The sequence below is a fragment of the Sitophilus oryzae genome, unplaced genomic scaffold (genome assembly GCF_002938485.1).
Source record: "Sitophilus oryzae breed Bouriz unplaced genomic scaffold, Soryzae_2.0 scaffold_1449_pilon_pilon, whole genome shotgun sequence".
Classification (NCBI taxonomy): domain Eukaryota; kingdom Metazoa; phylum Arthropoda; class Insecta; order Coleoptera; family Curculionidae; genus Sitophilus; species Sitophilus oryzae.
In genome coordinates, this window is record NW_022146114.1 from 1,262,266 (window position 1) to 1,280,479 (window position 18,214).

At 29.9% G+C, this 18,214-nt stretch overlaps 2 protein-coding genes across 3 annotated transcripts in view; one reads left to right on the forward strand and one right to left on the reverse strand.

Annotated features, from left to right (window-relative positions):
* Window positions 1-18,214, forward strand: part of LOC115877399 (transcription factor collier) — a 243,901-nt gene that overhangs the window by 184,770 nt on the left and 40,917 nt on the right. The window lies entirely within an intron of this gene.
* Window positions 714-12,348, reverse strand: LOC115877400 (superoxide-generating NADPH oxidase heavy chain subunit C-like). 2 transcript variants are annotated; one of them, XM_030893549.1, is made up of 6 exons: window positions 12,224-12,348; window positions 11,842-12,148; window positions 6,778-7,129; window positions 4,344-4,834; window positions 1,058-1,276; window positions 714-934 (listed from the first exon to the last, which is right to left on the reverse strand). In XM_030893549.1, exons 1-6 carry the CDS (start codon window positions 12,260-12,262, stop codon window positions 753-755), a joined length of 1,590 nt encoding a protein of 529 aa, XP_030749409.1. In that variant the 5' UTR covers window positions 12,263-12,348; the 3' UTR covers window positions 714-752. The 2 variants fall into 2 exon arrangements, with proteins under 2 accessions (XP_030749409.1, XP_030749410.1); XM_030893550.1 differs by having other exon boundaries at window positions 846-934; window positions 986-1,276.

Here is an 18,214-nt window from a genome sequence, read left to right on the forward strand (position 1 = left end):
TGTTTTTCAATACAAGTTTATTAAGTTTTACGTTTACTCCTAGTTTATTCTCCAAGCCGACTCTCTGAACAATAATACAACACCGTGCTGGCCACGATTCAATTGAACGAACCGTATTCTAAGCAGTGAATCGAATATCACGATTCTTTTTTAATACTCGTTCAGATGGACTCGTTCCATCTTTGCCCACGTCTATTAGATACAGTATGAAGTAAAATCAAACAAATATGACCAGCTAGTACTGAATAAGATATTCAAATGATGTGATTCTAAAGAACAATGTTATTACTATAACATTTTAATATTTTACACCCAGAATAGTTTGAATTTTAGATAACTACATACTAATACATAATCTACATATATAAAATGCTAATGTTTATCTGTGTCGTCTCTACTGAAGTAACGACTTGCTTTTGTTACAAGTTGCTTTTTTACTAAAAGATAGCTAATTGGCTCTTCTAAAAACTCTTTGGTTTTTTTGTTTTTTATTTAATAAAACAAATAATAAAAGGTATTTTTTTCCTGAGGTCGTGGCGGATGCGCCAGGCTTCAAATAGTATCAAATAAATCTCAAAATAATTAAACAGAAACATTAATCTTAATATTTAATTACTATAATTCTATATACATGTTCATTCTACATAACTATACAAATAAATATTATACGTAAGTATTTTGAATATCAATTATGAAACAAAACAAAAGTCCAATATTAAAAATTTAGAAACGTTACATCTACTCGAACAATATTATTTTGTAGCATTTCCTCTGTAGTGTTCTATTTGCGCTCCCTCGTGAATAATATACAAAGGCTCTTCAATTTCGCTGTTATTCCGTTTGTCGTAATATTTCCTGCTCACGACAATGTCGCCTTTCAGAAAGATTCTCTCGTTTTTTCCCAGGTTAAAGAGAGCCGGCAGTATTCCCTTACCTAAAAAAGTACAATAAATATGGAATATTACAAGTTTCCGTGGAAAAGTACCTCTCATTCATTAGAAAAGCTTGCCTATAGATATGAATAGTAGTGATGTAAAAAGACTTCTTTGAAGATTACCTGACAGCAGTGTATCGAATGAATTCGACCCGGAGTTTTTCGAGGCATTGGATTGGTTTTCGGCGTTTGGTTCGGCATTTGAGTGGTCCCGCTTAAGTAGTTCTGTTACGTATTCGTCTTTAAGCAGGAGTGTACTTGTGACTGGAGTATCTTCATCGTTGTCATTTATTTCTTCATTGGAAAAGTCCATGTCAGGATCCTCATTTGAAATATTGGTTTCTAGATAATACAGAAAAAAAAAATATTATATCTAATAATCGAAATAATTATACCAGTGTTTGCAACATACAAATTTTTAATAGTTAAAGATAATAATGGCAGAAAAATACCAAAAAAATCTTCTGCTTTAAATGGCTTTTTAGAGGAATAGTTGCGTAATTTTGTTTTCAGGAATAAAATGTGCTAATATTGTAGTTTTTACCAGTTTTAATACCTTCATCATTAATGGGGAACAGTTATTTCAATAAATAAATTAAAAAACAAAGAATAGTGAATTTGATTTTGAATGAGGACTCTAGAAGCACACAGGGTACAAGCATACAAGTGCACCAAAGTCAAAAATACAAGTACGCTAATATTACGAACGTTAATATTTGTTTATACAGGGTGAGTCTTAAAAAAGTGCAAATATTTTTAGGGGTATTATATTTCGATCCCAGAAACACGCCTATGAGGTTTTTTTGCGAACAGAATAGTTTGGAAATTTGGAATTTTTTTAAACATTTTTTGGAATTTTTATTTAATTTTTAGTTAAAAATACATAAATATTCATAGTATGGCAACATAGGTAGTAGATTAAGTTTATAAAAAAGAAAACCCAGAAAGGATCCAGTGAGAAAAATCATTTTTTTTTTAAATTGTCAAAGTAAAATATATCGTTTTTTTATGGAGATCTACAAGTCCTGAAAATATTTGCACTTAGTTAAGACTCACCCTGTATGTTGCCCCTGTGAGATTTATTAACAAATTAAGAAGGAGGTAGTATTATAAAAAAAATGTTTAGCTACCACTATAACGGGCCGTATTTTTAATATTAATAAATAAAATAATAATTATTTCAACTCGAGTGATTATTAATTGGTGAAATAATTATACAACTATGACGCCTCCTTTATAATCACGTAATCCAAGAAATTCAACATTTCAGAGCATGTCAAAAATAACTTGTGTAATCTATTGTTACAAAACTGCATCATTGTTTTACAAATGGACAAGCTTTTTTAAACCAGATAGCTGAAAATTGTTACACTTGTGTAACATTTAAAGAAAAACAAATTTTTATAGTAAAGTTTTCCAAAAATTGTTCAGGAAATCTATTTTTAGCTATTTCCTTCTTTAAATATCACCATATACAGGGTTGTTCACCACATACGACACGGAATATTGTAGCTAAACGGTGAGATGTTTACAAATTGTAAGTTTTGAGTTAGTTGAAGGACTATTAGAGCTACAATTTAAAAATATTTTCACAAGATAGAGAGTGTCCCAAATAAATAAAAAATATCAAAGTTGTATTTTTTTAAATGGAACACCCTGTATATTATTACATTTTCAGTTTCTACGATTCAAATAAAGGTAAATTTGATTAAGGTTTATTACGTTTAAACCTTATCGGTTTTGAAATATTTTGTTAAATTGCAGTAAAAATTTTAAGGCTTTATTTCTCCAAGGGTATCAAAGTTTTTAATACTAAATATTTACTGAAGTTTATTTAATGATCAGTTATTGTGTTGCAATAATAAATATAATACTACCTTATACAGAGTGTCTAAAAATGTATTTTAAATAATTATTAGCTTTAAACGGCAATAACTTGTTTAATTTAAATAGAATAGCCTGTATATTTTATGAGAATCAGATGCACAGTTTAATTGTCTATCAAATTGTATTATACCATTTTTTACCTATCTCTTCAAGTTTCCGTACAAAATGCATTTTCTTGTAATTTAGAACTTATTTATCAATATACCCATGGAATACTGACATATTTAGATTATTTTTAAAGATGTACCAAATTTTTAAAGAGTACAGATACTAATATTGTCGATATAATTCGTTTATTTCATTAAAAAAACTGTTTAAATATTTGTTAAAAAGGACCAATTAATATGATTCCAGTATTCAAACTACACATTGACTATTTGCGTTGATTAATAATTGTCCAAAATACTAAAAAACTGAGTTTTGTATGTGTATTAGACAGTGTGGTGAAAAGTAACACCTTAAAAATGATATTTCATTTTTTAATAAATGCTTATTTATAATAGAAACGTTCATTTTCATAACTTATTATTACATTGATTTCTGATTCAAATCCATATTTATTTAGAATAATTTATTAACGAACACAATAAAATATGTAATTAATTAGTATTTGGGCGGAAATAATGGTGTTATATTTAATTTATGGTATACTCTATTATAACGATTTGAATAGTTTTCTTTTTGCATTATAGTACATTTTGTATATTTGTTGCTTTAAAAACAATCTAAAATGTCAATATTCCATGGGTATATTGATAAATGAGGTCTAAATTATAAGAAATTGCATTTTCTACGAGAACTTGAAGGGATAGGTAAAAAATGGTATTATACAATTTGATAGACAATTAAATTGTGCATCTGATTCTCCTAAAATATACAGGGTGTTCTATTTAAATTAAAGAAGTTATTGGTGTTTAAAGCTAGAATTTATTTAAAATAATTTTTTAGACACTCTGTATAAGGTAGTATTATTTTTATTATTGCAACACAATAACTGATCAATAAATAAACTTCAGTAAATATTTAGTATTAATAACTTTGATACCCTTGGTGAAATGAAGCCTTAAAATTTTTACTGCAATTTCACAAAATTGAAAATATTTCAAAAACGGTAAGGTTTAAGTGCAATAAACCGTAATCAAATTTACCTTTATTTTAATCGTAGAAACTAAAAATGTAATAATATACAGGGTGTTCCATTTAAAAAAATACAACTTTGATATTTTTTATTTATTTGGGACACTCTGTATCTTGTAAAAATATTTTTAAATTGTAGCTCTAATAGTCCTTCAATGAACCCAAAACTTACAACTTGTATAAATCTAATCGTTTACCTACAATACTCCGTGTCGTATATCGTGAACAGCCCTGTATATCACCATATCACCAAAAGAATTAACTTCACAAAAGTCAATAAATAAAATGCTACCCTCTATGACGCGAACTTTATCTGCGATACAGTATTATAGAGAATATATGTATTGTCAAAAAAAGGATATTTAATGAAAAACACATGTCTAACCTTCGTTTATCCCTTCTGGCGAAGACGTCATTCCAAGATTACTATTATCTGAGCTTTGATCATTTTGTTGTGGATTTTCATTAACAATATCTTGGGCGCCGTCATTTATTGGCTCTTGATCATTTCCACTACTTATCTTTGTTTTATTTTGATCGATATTTGTTTTCCCTTGCTCTTCTTTTGTTTCTTTTGGAAAATCATTCTGATACGGTTGAGTACTAGATTGTTCTACCGTACTAAAGTTACTGTTTTCTACAGGCTTATTATTGCCATTTATTTTATTCTTTGACTGGTTCCCACTTTTATCCTTCCGGTTTTTAGTGTTTGGATTAATATTATTAGCGTTCTCTTGTAATATCGGTATTTCCTTTGACAAATCACTGAAGTTCGGTTGATTATTACTACTCATCTTGTTCTGTTGAAAATCTATCGGAGTTGTTTCATAGTTTTCGAAATCTTCCTCCTCTTTTAATATTATATCTTCTAATGTGCTAGAAATATTTAAAATAACGCGTATGTATTCTTTTAAGTTTTTTTTTATTTTTTCAGATATAAACGAGATTTGGTATGTTAGTATATGTCATAAATTTGGATTGATTGACGTATTTAATTGTTTTCGGTCATTTCCTGTTTCACCGCAAATAACTACAACTTTTGATTTTTTAATTACACCCTTGTTATTTTTATTCTTTTTTTTACTTATTCGATACAAAATGACACTCTGAATAGAATGACATATCACATATCAACTTTTGACATTTTTGTTTAAAAATCGTATTTTAAATCTCACTCTAGAGTGCCATGGCTGTGTTTAAAATACTAATTAATAATCAAGGACCTTTGGAAAATAGATTTGATCGTATAATATTTTTCGTGTCTTGTTTTAGCCAGTTAAAAGATGCCCAAATCCTATTTTTAAACATATCTCATTTTTTTCAAATAGAACGAGGGCGGCTCATTAGCATATTTGGAAAAAACATTTTTTTACGAACAATTTGGTACCACATACTTGGTATTTCGACTCAAAGTGTCCTTATGAACCGCATATTTCAATATCAAGTAACCCATATGAGAAAGTGTCAAAATTTGACATATGATATGTCATTCAAAAATCAAAAGTTGCAGTCATTTCCGGTGAAACAGGAAGTGACCGAAATCAATTGAACACGTCAATCAATCCTGATTTTTCATATACGTATAGTATAGTTTACGTATAGTTTATCTGAAGTCAGTTGGAATAGAATGTGACGCGCTTAATTTCGGCACTGTCTTTGTCGACATCATCGGGAAAAAGTAATTAAAAGTTTCAGTACTTCCAATTGACTTTGGAATTACTATACTAAATCTCATTTTTTATCTGAAAAAATAAAAAGGCATAGGGTTGAGCCACTTCTGAGAAACACCCGGTACAGTGTAAACAAGTAAGTTTAGTATGGAGGTAGTAACTAGATTTGAATGCAAACTCTCAATACAACTTTTAACGTAGTATTAGAAAAGAGCATATAAGATCCCAACTGAAGTATTCATATTACTAATAATTTTATGGGAAGGAACTGTTTATAATTTCTTTAGATTTTAATCATTTAAAGAGTAATTGAAGATCGAATTTTTGATATGTTTCCAAATTGAGTTCTCTATCTATTTTGTTTTTCTAACAAAATTTTCTTTATATAGGTAACTGTAAATACATTAGAAACTAATGAATTTTCTCTTATGAAGGAGATTAGTGAAGCTTACACTTAAGCTATAAAATTAGATTTATATATATAGTTTATACTCTAGAATATAATTATGATACTACCTTCTTTTTCAACATATTAATATACAGGATATTCAATATATTTTGGTTAATATCTATATCCGTAAAGATTTGTTTTAGAAACATGTTTAAACTATACAAGGTGAGTCTTAAATAAATGCAAATATTTTCAGTACTGGTAGATCTCGATAAAAGAAACATAATTTATCTTTACCGTTTTTCAAATACGTTCAAAATAACCGAGTTATTTTACTTTGAAAATTTCCAAAAAAAAAAATTTTTCCTTAAATTTTGAGAACCACTGGATCTTTTCTGGGGTTTCATTCTTGTAAGTTTAATCTATTACCTGAGTTGCAATATTATCAAGAAATTATTATGGAGGTTTCAGATCTCTAGTAGTAGTTTTGAAAACTCTAGTAACTTGGTGAGTTACTAGAGTTTTCAAAAAGGATAGAACTAGAGAATGTAACCTAAAGATCATAAGAGGACCAGAATAGTTCTGAAAAGGTCACAGTGGATCAGGACGAGTTACCTCGAAGAATCTAATCTAGTATTTTCTTTGGTAGTTCAAGAGATAGTTCAATAGTTAAACAATTTTGGTAGCAATTCTCAGGCGGCCATAGATAAATACATGTCCCTGAAGTTAGTTTAGATAATATTTCGTAAAAGTCTTACCTATTTTCACCAGCCATATTTTCATCTTCAGATTGGTTTCTATTTTGATAAATAAAATCTTCTGGCGTGCCTCCGATTTCCAAATCATCACTGTCAAAAACTTCTTCAGAGGTGCTAAGTTTTAAAACCAATTTCGTTTGACCATTTTCTGGCCATTCGTAATATGTTTTGGTTAAGAAATTGCCTGATGAACAGTGAAATCTAGTAATACATCGGTAAAGTGTAAAGTTTTCTGTTTCCTTTACAACATGCAAATTTATTTGTTGAAATCCTCTGCTATCGGGAAATTGTAATTTGAAAGTTTTCTGGGTTTCTTCCTCCTCGATATTGTCGAAATTTTGATTCTTTTCACCTTAAAATTATTAAAAGAGAAATCAAATGTTAATTTAAGCATATCAATATTAGTGTATTAGGCTTTCGCAACGTAGAGAATTAAAATAAGAGTGTTTAGTAATATTTTGTTGTCTAAATTTTACTATATCATTGATAATATTTTCTACCAAACTGTTTATTGTAAAAATAAGTTTTATGTTTTTGAACTAACGGTACTAAAGCAAAAACTATGTATTCAATAGAACATAATAATAAGTTTTAAAATGATATTTAAAAAATAAATCGTATATTTATTTTTATAAAAATGGTTTAAAGAGTCTATAAGAATCAATTAAGAAATTGCAAGAATCTAAAACATTTGTCTAATTTTAAACTTATGAAGACAGTATGTCCCAAGATTGTCTTTCCAAAAGGAAACACTTTTTTTATTAATATTTAAATTAACTTTTTGAGAAAAAATGCATTCTTTATAAAAGTTTTTGTTTTCATTCTTAATTTCGTTTTAATTCTTTGATGTAGATGCTGGTTACTATGAATTATTACGATTAAAGTTATATTTTTTGAAAATATCACAAAGATTAACTTTTTCGACCTGGTTGAACAATATAAAAAAGTAATTTTAACGTCTAGTCATAAAAATAAAGCACTTTTACGCCTAAACACAAAAGTACGAAAATATATTATTAAACCTACAAAGTGTCAAGTTCAACGATCGTAACCTTTAAATCTTTTTATATTACATATTTGGAACATTTGAAATTGTTTAAATTATTTCTGACGTTTGAAAAAAACAGCATGTTCTATTCGGAGTAAAAACTAATTTTTGTGCCTCGCCTGTATATCGCTAACGCTCGTCCGTCAAATGTACAGCTTCCAAAAAACTTCCACAAAAAGTAACATTTTTACTCCTAATAAAACAATATACCGAAACAATGATCGAAAAGAAACGGCGTCCAGTTGGCTAGGAAATGACGATAGATGACATTTCCCATATAAATTTACATATACAATGACAGTGATCTTCATTTCATAGCCATCGCTGACGCCGTTTTTTTTTCGATCATACGGCCTACTATTTTTTGCTATTGTAAAATGTTATTTGAAGCATCATAATCACCTTTTCTGTAGCATTGAACTGAATAAATTTGATGGTTCTATAACTATTAAAAGGCCAAAAAATATGATGTTGATGTAAATTAATAATAACCATCTTTCAAAGAACGAAACCAAAATTATGTATATTACCATAGAAACGCGTTTTGATATTTGGAACTGAAAAAATTCAACTATACAAGGTGTTTCAAAAAACATGTGCCATCTCTCGTGGAGAGATTCCTCACGTAAAAATAAGATTTATTTTTCATATCAACATAGGTCCAATTCTGCTTTGTTTCGTAGATACAGAGTGTTAAATTCTTAATAATCTTTCGATTTATTATAATTTTCTTCCAAGCACTTTTAGCGTTTCGAATGAAATGTTGAGGGTAAAAGTCACTATAAATGGGACAAATTTTAAAGCTAAAAAAGTGTCGACATATTCACCAGTGACGTGCATATAGATTATCACTGGAATAGTTTTCAAAAAAACGAATGTACGCCACTGACTTTTTTTCTTTTGTTAGCAAAATAATGTAAGCAGTTTAATGCCGATTAAAAGTTGTCTCTTGATATTTTGTCGATTTTGAACTCCTTTATGAGATAAACGCATTTTTATTAATTTGCCTTGATCCAAGTCTAATAGCAACTTTTAAAAAAATAATATCATTAACTTGCAGAAGTTTTAAATAAGTACTCTTTGATTTCTCATCAAAAAGTATGGAAAAAAATTCCTACAAACATGGATATGGAACTATGCATTTCCTTTTTAGAGTTACAGTATGTTAAAACTTTTTAAAAGTAGGTTTTTTGTAATTATCTTAAATGCCACTATTTTTTATTTGAAATTGCTGTATGTTGGACTAATACTAATAATAACTAATAGTAATAATATTTAATAATAAATTAGGTAAAATAGATAATTTATTAATTTTATTTTTATTTTAATTTTATTGATTTTGATTTATAAAGTTGCGCTTATCTCATCAAAATATCAAGAAATAACTTTTAAATGGCGTTAGACGGCCTACACTATTTTTATATCGAAATAAATAAAAATCAGTGGCGCACATGTATTTTTTTTGAAAAATATTCCAGTGATAACTCATATGCACGTCTCTGATGAATTTATCAACACTTTTTTAGCATTAAAATATGTACCACTTAAAGTAACTTTTACCCTCAAAATTACATTCAAATCACTAAAAGTACTTGGAAGAAAATTATAATAAATTGAAAGACTTTAGCACCCTGTAGCTACGAAACAAAGCAGAATCGGACCTATGTTGATATGAAAAATAAATTTTATTTTTACGTGAGTAATCTCCCCACGAGAGATGGTACATGTTTCTTGAAACACCCTGTATATTGATAACTTTCATATTTTTCTCTAAACGGAATGGAAATTTTGAAAAGTATAAAAAGATTAATCATTTTAGGACCCACAAAAACTTAAGAAGAATGCATTTTTCTCAAAAACTTAATAATAAATAAGTTTTTCGTAAAAGACAATCAGGGGACATATTTTTTATTTGAAGTAGATGAACTAAATTAGAAAGAAGCAGTTTGTTATATTCTACAATATGTTGTATAAAATAATTCTGAAAATATAGAAATTAGTATTTTAGACGAAATCAAAATCTTAGTTATACAGGGTTGTTCACCACATACGACACGGAGTATTGTAGCTAAACGATGATATTTTTACAAATTGTAAGTTTGGGGTTCGTTGAAGGACTGTTAGAGCTACAATTTAAAAATATTTTTACAAGATACAGAGTGTCTCAAATAAATAAAAAATATCAAAGTTTTATTTTTTTAAATGGAACACCCTGTATATTATTGCATTTTTAGTTACTACGATTAAAATAAAGGTAAATTTGATTAAGGTTTATTACACTTAAACCTTACCGTTTTTGAAATATTTTCAATTTTGCGAAATTGCAGTATAAATTTTAAGGCTTCATTTCTCCGAGGATATCAAAGATTTTAATCCTAAATATTTACTGAAGTTTATTTATTGATCAGTTATTGTGTTGCAATAATAAAAATTATACTACCTTATACAGAGTGTCTAAAAATTTTTTTTAAATAATTACTAGCTTTAAACGGCAATAACTTATTTAATTTAAATAGAACACCCTGTATATTTTATGAAAATCAGATGCACAATTTAATTGTCTATCAAATTGTATTATACCACTTCTTACCTATTCCTTCAAGTTTTCGTAGAAAATGCATTTTCTTATAATTTAGACCTCATTTATCAATATATCCATGGAATATTGACATTTTAGATTGTTTTTAAAACAACAAATGTACAAAATGTACAGGCTAGTAATATTATCGTTTTAGTAAAACAATAATATTAGTAGTTAATGTATTACCCATTGTATGCAAAAGAAAACTATTTAAATCTTTATAAAATAGTATACCATTAATTAAATATACCACAGTATTTCCGCTTAAATACTAATTAACTACATACTTAATTGTGTTCGTTAATAAATTATTCTAAATAAATGTGGATTTGAATCAGAAATCAATATAATAATAAGTTATGAAAATGAACGTCTCTGTTGTTATAAATAAGCCTTTGTCAAAAAATTAAATATTATTTTTAAGGTGTTACTTTTTACCACACTGTCTAATACACATACATAATTCAGTTTTTTAGTATTTGGAGCAATTATTATTAATCAACGCAAACAGTCAATTAATGTCGTTTGAATACTGGAATCATATTAATTGGTCCTTTAACAAATATTTAAACAGTTTTTTCTTTATTTTTTTATGAAATGAACGAACTATATCGACGATATTAGTATCTGTACTCTTTAAAAATTTGGTACATCTTTAAAAATAATCTAACATGTCAGTATTCCATGGGTATATTGATAAATGAGTTCTAAATTACAAGAAAATGAATTTTCTACGGAAACTTGAAGAGATAGGTAAAAAATGGTATATTACAATTTGATAGACAATTTAATTGTGCATCTGATTCTCCTAAAATATACATGGCATTCCATTTAAATTAAAGAAGTTATTGCCGTTTGAAGCTAATAATTATTTAAAATAAATTTTTAGACACTCTGTATAAGGTAGTACAGTTTTTATTATTGCAACACAATAACTGATCAATAAATAAACTTCAGTAAATATTTAGTATTAAAAACTTTGATACCCTCGGAGAAATGAAGCCTTAAAATTTATACTGCAATTTCACAAAATTGAAAATATTTCAAAAACGGTAAGGTTTAAGTGTAATAAACCTTAATCAAATTTACCTTTATTTTAATCGTAGAAACTAAAAATGTAACAATATATAGGGTGTTCCCTTTAATAAAATACAACTTGATATTTTTTATTTATTTGGGACACTCTGTATCTTGTAAACATATTTTTAAATGGTAGCTCTAATAGTCCTTCAACGAACCCAAAACTTACAATTTGTAAAAATCTAATCGTTTACCTACAATACTCCGTGTCGTATGTGGTGAACAACCCTGTAGATATCAAATCTTTGGAGATAAATTTTAAAAAATGTATTCTTTGGAGATAAATTAGAATCGTGTTGTCTAAAAGACTATGTTCGGGGGTTCTAATATTTGCTAAAAATAATGAGTGACTTACTTGGATAGTCAAAACTTATCTCCACTATTCTCCAAGCGTATCTGTCATCCTCAGACTCTTTGCTTTCCTTAACATACACAATTTCTTTCCAACAAATTTCCGTGTTTAGAGTATTGTTATATTTCTTACGGTAGATTTTATCCGAAGAACCATGCCCTACTTCGTCTACCAGTTTTAAAAGCATGTTACTGGGTTTTACTTTGGTAATAATTCCATCCGAATCATTGGGAATTGGTGATGGTGATAGTGAGGATATAGATTCTACATTGTTCCTACTCAGTTTTTTTACGTAAACTGCTTTCAAACCCTAAGATATTATTGCCATTTAAAACTTGATTTTGAAACACAAAAAATATTGTTTAATGACAGTGCAGGTACTTACAGTGATTAACAGTGATGCTAGCACTAATTTAAAGATCATTATAACTCACTGAACTAATCTTACAGAATAATAAGGTAAAACATAAAATTAGGTGTTTTATAATAAAGAGCAATTGATTGTTGTGGCACGTATTATACTGTATTTTTATTTAGTTTCGAACAAAGGTAAAAACAACAAAGATTTTTCATATTCGCGGAAAGTTCAAGTTCATTTTTAATATAATTTCGAAGAAGCTGTGTTATATGATATCATTGTATATTACACAATTTTGTGTTACAGATATAAATTTTCTTCTAGTTATTTTTATTCATTGTAATTAAATATAAAACGCCTTTTTACTTGAATCAATAATGCTTTGTTGTTTCTACAGGGTGATTTAATAAAGGGATGAATAACCTTTTACGTATTATACTTTCAACTGTTAAGCCCATATTAAAGGATTAAATGATGAATATAAATAAAAAAAAACTGAAATATTATATTATTATTATAGTTGAGGACTTTTTTAAATGTTTTAACCGAGAGGAGATTTGAAAATATTTGTATATATTTATACAGGGTCAGTCTTAAATAAGTACCAAATATTTTTAGGGGTAGTATATTTTGCCCCTAGAAATATGATTACCTATAAGGTTTTTATCGCGAAACAAAAAAATTTAAATTTAAAAAAAAATGGAAATTTTTCTAGATTTTAGTTAAAAAACATAATTTCTTAATAATATGGCAACATAGATAGTAGAAATTTATAAGAAAGACAAACCAGAAAAGATCCAGTGGTTCTCAAAATTTAAGCAAAACACATTTTTTTTGGAAATTTTTAAAATAAAATAACTCGGTTATTATCGACTTATTTGAAAAAACGGTAAAGATAAAATATGTTTCTTTTATCGAGATCTACCAGCTCTGAAAATATTTGATTTTGTTTAGACTCACCCTGTATAATTCAGGAGTATATTTAAACGTAGTAAACAAAAATAAACTTGTTATATTAAAAATACTCGTGGGTTAAAGTTGGGTAATTTTGGTCAATTGTTTTTTTTATTGGTTAGATGAAAATGTTTTACAAAATAGCATATTATGATAAATCAAGTAGTTCAAAAGCTTACTTTATTACAAACAGGGTGATTCTCTAACATGGAATAAGTACAGACTCGTCAATTATAATTTTAAATTGGCGTTCTTTTTGTTGATTGAAGACAGTCTTATACAGCGTGTCCAAAATTTGAGATATAACGTCTTCGACATTTAAAAAAATACAATTACATTTTTTTGAAGTCTATTCGTAAAAGGTACATGAAGTAATAAAACAAGTGTGTACAGGTATATCAGTATGTCAGCCAAAGTAATTAGATATATTATAGAAAGCAGTTTCAGTTTTGTTTATGGTGATTTCAGTTAGTAAATGCATATGTTGTGAGTAACAGTCGGAAATCAGTGATTGTTAACAATTACTAGTAAAAGTTCAGATTCACTGATTTGCTAAGACTAGGCCAGTAAAAGTTCAACATCTATTTTTTAAACCAACTTTTACTAGTGAATGCTGGCATTTGATTCCCTAGATAATACCAGTGAGTTTGAAAAGAAAGATTCAGTTATTGGCAGTTGTCACATGTTTTAAAATAAGGATAAGTAAGGATAAGTATAATAATCAATATAAGGCTAATATTAAATTGGCAACGTTCACAGATATCTGGCGTAAATCGCTTTGTTTTTTGTGGTTATTGGTTATGTATAATTGTTTTATTATCGTTGTAAAAAGTGCTGTGCGGTATTTTCTCTAAATGGAAGAACTTTTCTATGAGAAGTTAAACCAAAATAGGCTCTCGCAAAAATGTAATAGTGCTTGTTATTTATGTTTGCAATATAATGAAAGGACAGCAAAAGTTAAGTATGACAAAGAAAAAGTTATTAAGGAACATAGTGAGTATAAACTTATTAGACGTTTTGATGTGCCTGAAGTGGCGTATGTTTTATTTTACCCATGATGAAGAACTTATGAAATATTAAATAATGTTCATTATCAATGTATTGGTAATGGCAGCTGGGATCGGATGATGAAGGAATTAAAAAGGAAATATAGAACTATTGCATATAAAGACGTCAATATATATTTTTCAGTTTCTGAGCCCGCATAAACAAAAACGAATGAGATAATGAATTAATCTTACAATAAAATAACTTTTACTAGCAACCTTTAGTAACTGTTACCTTCACTAATGAGAATGTGAGAAATTAGTAAAAGGTGACACATTTCTTTAAAATACGACAATGCGTAATAGTTAGCATTTCCTAAGGAATGTTAACAATCACCTAATTTCCGACTTTCGCTAGTACAGATAGGTACTATTTTAAACTTTTATTGAAGAAATAACATCGAGTTGAATTTATTTTTCGAATAATAAGATGTATAGAGGGATCTGATAATGTTTGCTTAAATATTTCTTAAACGACAAGAAACATAAAATCCAAAATTATATAAAAAACAAATATTATTGGTTTACTGAATTTATTCCTGAAGTTTGAGAGTCATCCTCTATACACATACGTCCAGGTATATCGACATTCGTCTCCCCTATTCCCCATGCCCCATTCCCCCCAACCTAACTTTCTCCCCCGCTGTTTTTAACTTCTTTATCGTCCTGTCTCTCTGTCACTCTTCTTTACGATATCCCTTACTGAATATGTATCCTACGAAATTCTGACAGCCGCATATATTTTATCGTAGTTCGACTTTTACTAGTGATAATCAGATACAGTCTTACTCTTCTTTTTCCACACGCTTATGATTTACTAGTAAGTGTGAATCTCAAAAAGTTTCGTATGATTGAAAAAAAAATTGGCGCCGGGAGGCACGTATAGTCGCCCATACTAAAATTTGTTAATATCTCGAAAACTGCAACTTTGACTGATTTTGATGTTATTACAAATTTTGTTGCAAATATTATTCCTAATCCTAATTTGAAAACCGCGTTTCACTAACTAGTGTAATTTTGGAGTTACGATTTTTTTAAATTTTTAACCACCTCCTATACCCCTTTATTTACAACCCCCCACCCCCACCAAAAACTAATGGCCAGATTCTCGGGTGCCACAGTATTTTTGTGCCAAATTTGGTTAAAATCGGTTCAGCGGATTTTGAGTTATCGTGTTACAGACGGACAGACGGATGGACAGACAGACAGACAGACACCACGAAAATATTTTGTATTTAGGTCATTTATGACCCAAGTAACTCATTTTGAGTGAAATTAGAAAAAAAAAATTTTTTTGCCGATCCTAATAGCCTACCATACCTATTGGTATGGTCGGCTAATAACGTCATTATAATTTTCAGCTTATTCAACCATTTTCAATTATGGTGTATGTACCATATACATATATGGTGTATGTATATTAAGTATGTTTATTTAGATACTCTCTTTCTAGTTGAGCCTATTGTTGTCTATTGTTGGCCATGTGGGTCCAAGTTATCCCTGTAATTTTTTAATATCATGGTCCCATCTCAGGTTTGATCTTCCTCTATGTCTCTTGATTCCTCGTGGGTATACCATGCTGTATTTTTTGTAGTCCATCTGTTCCCCGTCCTTCTTGCCAGGTGTCTTGCCTATTACCACTTTTTTATTTTGTTGAAAACATCTATTACCTGGGTCTTTTGTCGTATCCACTCTATTCTTTTACGGTGTCTATTGGTTATTCCCAGTATATTTCGTTCCATTTAAAACTAAATATTTCACTGATCTATTTCTTTTTAGTTTTTCGCTTGCTTTCTTTATTAGGGCACAACTCGCACTATTCTGTAATATAGTATAATAGGTATAAAATATTTTTTTAAATTACTTTTTTATCTTCTTTAGTACTCTTTCTCTCTTATACATAATATTAGTGGCATGTTCTCACGAACATTCCAAACCTATCAGAAAAAATGTTCTGAAACAGCTCTAATCATATTAGTAATCTATATTTTTTGGTTGTGACATATCTATGTTTTGGAAAGATTAACTACGTTGGAAATATGAGAATAACGGAAGCCAACCGAAGAGAACTAGACGCAGTAAAAATGTATACCTACAGAAGAACTTTAAGAATTTCTCGAAAAGATAGAGTGCGAAATGAAGAAATCCTGCAGAGTATAGGAATAGAGGGATCTTGATAACCCGACAACCGACATCGACCGCAAACAACTTGTATGGTACAGGCATGTGCAGAGTATGGGATGATACCCGACTTCCAAAACCAGTTATGCAATGGATACCGCAAGACCGGAGAGAAGGCGTGGAAGACCCAAAATGACTTGGAAGAAGGGTATAACAAAGGACAGGACTGTCAGATGTCTAAATGAGGGGCAATGGTGTGACGGAATGAGTGAATGGAAATTAGGCCATTGGACAAAGTTGCAAGACGTTTTAAACCAATATATTATTATTATTATCAGCCATTATAGTATTATATTATTATTACCTAAGAAAAGGCACGATATAACAATTGGTCGCGACAACCATACACACGAGTTACAAAGAAGAATAGGACTAACATGGGCAGCATTCGAAAAACTAAGATATGTGTTAAAATCAGATCTACCAATGTTCTTAAAGAGGAAGATGTTCCATCAGTGCGTTATGCCAGTACTTACATATGATGCAGAGACCTTTACACTGATGAAAAAGTCCTTAGAAAAAATATGTGTATAGCCCAACGAGCTATCTATAAGAGACAAAATACCCAATACAGTTATAAACAGCTTACATGAATAAAAGATGCCACATATCTGCTTAAAAAACTCAAATGGAACTGGGCTGGGCATATTGCCAGAAGAACGTACGCTAGATGAACCAAGCTAATAATAGAGTGGCGGCCAAGACAGGATGTTCTCAGAAGCAGAGGCACACCTCCGACAAGATGGTCAGATGACCTAAACAGATTTAGAGGAAACTGGATCCAAGTGGCACAGGACCGAGAAGATCGGAAAGATTTGAGGGAGGCCTACGTCCAGCAGTGGACACTCCAGGCTGGTCGATGATGAGGATATTAGAAAAAATCTTAAATATAAACTGATTTTTTTAAAAATCTGATTTTCAATGCTTAATCATATCATCTTCTGCCACCATAAACTAAGTCGCTTGAGAACAACTATAATACCTATCCTCTCCATTGTAAGACCCCGTCTTCCCCTACCTGACTTTCTCCCTCGTCCTTCAAATCTCCCCTCCGTCCCCCATCGTCCCTCCTCCGTTCTCTTCGTTCCCCAAATATGAGCGAGAGCCGTCGCCGACACGATCGCCGTTCCGGCCGACACTGCCACCGCCGGCGCCGCCACCGTCCGAAGTGCATTTCAAGACAGACTCCTCCCAGGGGACGCACGCGCTCCCCCGGGATCGACGGTTCCCCATACGCGTTCCCATGGGGACGGCGGCAGGACAGAGGGGGAGCCGGGTGGGGGAGAGAAGAAATGGTGAGGCGGCACGCCGTTCGATACGGGCGGCCATCGGAAACGGAAGGCCGCGGGGGGAGATGATGTAGCGCGCGGGGGATTACGGTATACGTCGGGGGATCGGAAGAAAAAAAGTGTATACGGGGGCGATGGAGTTGCTAAGAGGGGGGTGTAAAGGAGAGGTGGGGGTAAAAGGGTATTAGATTGTGGAGAAAATGTAGAAATTAAATATGTCTAATTATTTAAAGCGTTTAAGTCGTCTTTTTATACAGGGTGGTCTGAATAATTGTATTCCGGAAACTTTGGTAGCATATTCTGCAGATAAAAATAAGAAAAAAAGTTCGTATAAATACATGTCCTAAAATGATTCGCTTCGTGTATACAGGGTGTAGAAGTTTCATTTTTATTTTGTTTTTTTCCAATAATTTTTGAACTATTGTCGATATTTGGATGAAAATCTGGGTATTTTTTTACTTCAGAAATTAATTTTAGAAATTATTTAATACAAACTTTTTTACTTATTTTTATCTGCAGAATATATATTATTACCGAGGTTTCCCGAT

Coding starts and splice junctions, on each gene's coding strand:
- LOC115877400 (XM_030893549.1), bottom strand. CDS start 12,262: ATGATCTTTAAATTAGTGCTAGCATCACTGTTAATCACT. Junction 12,149..12,223: donor TAGCATCACTGTTAATCACT/GTAAGTACCTGC, acceptor ATAATATCTTAG/GGTTTGAAAGCAGTTTACGT. Junction 935..1,057: donor ATTCGATACACTGCTGTCAG/GTAATCTTCAAA, acceptor GTACTTTTTTAG/GTAAGGGAATACTGCCGGCT.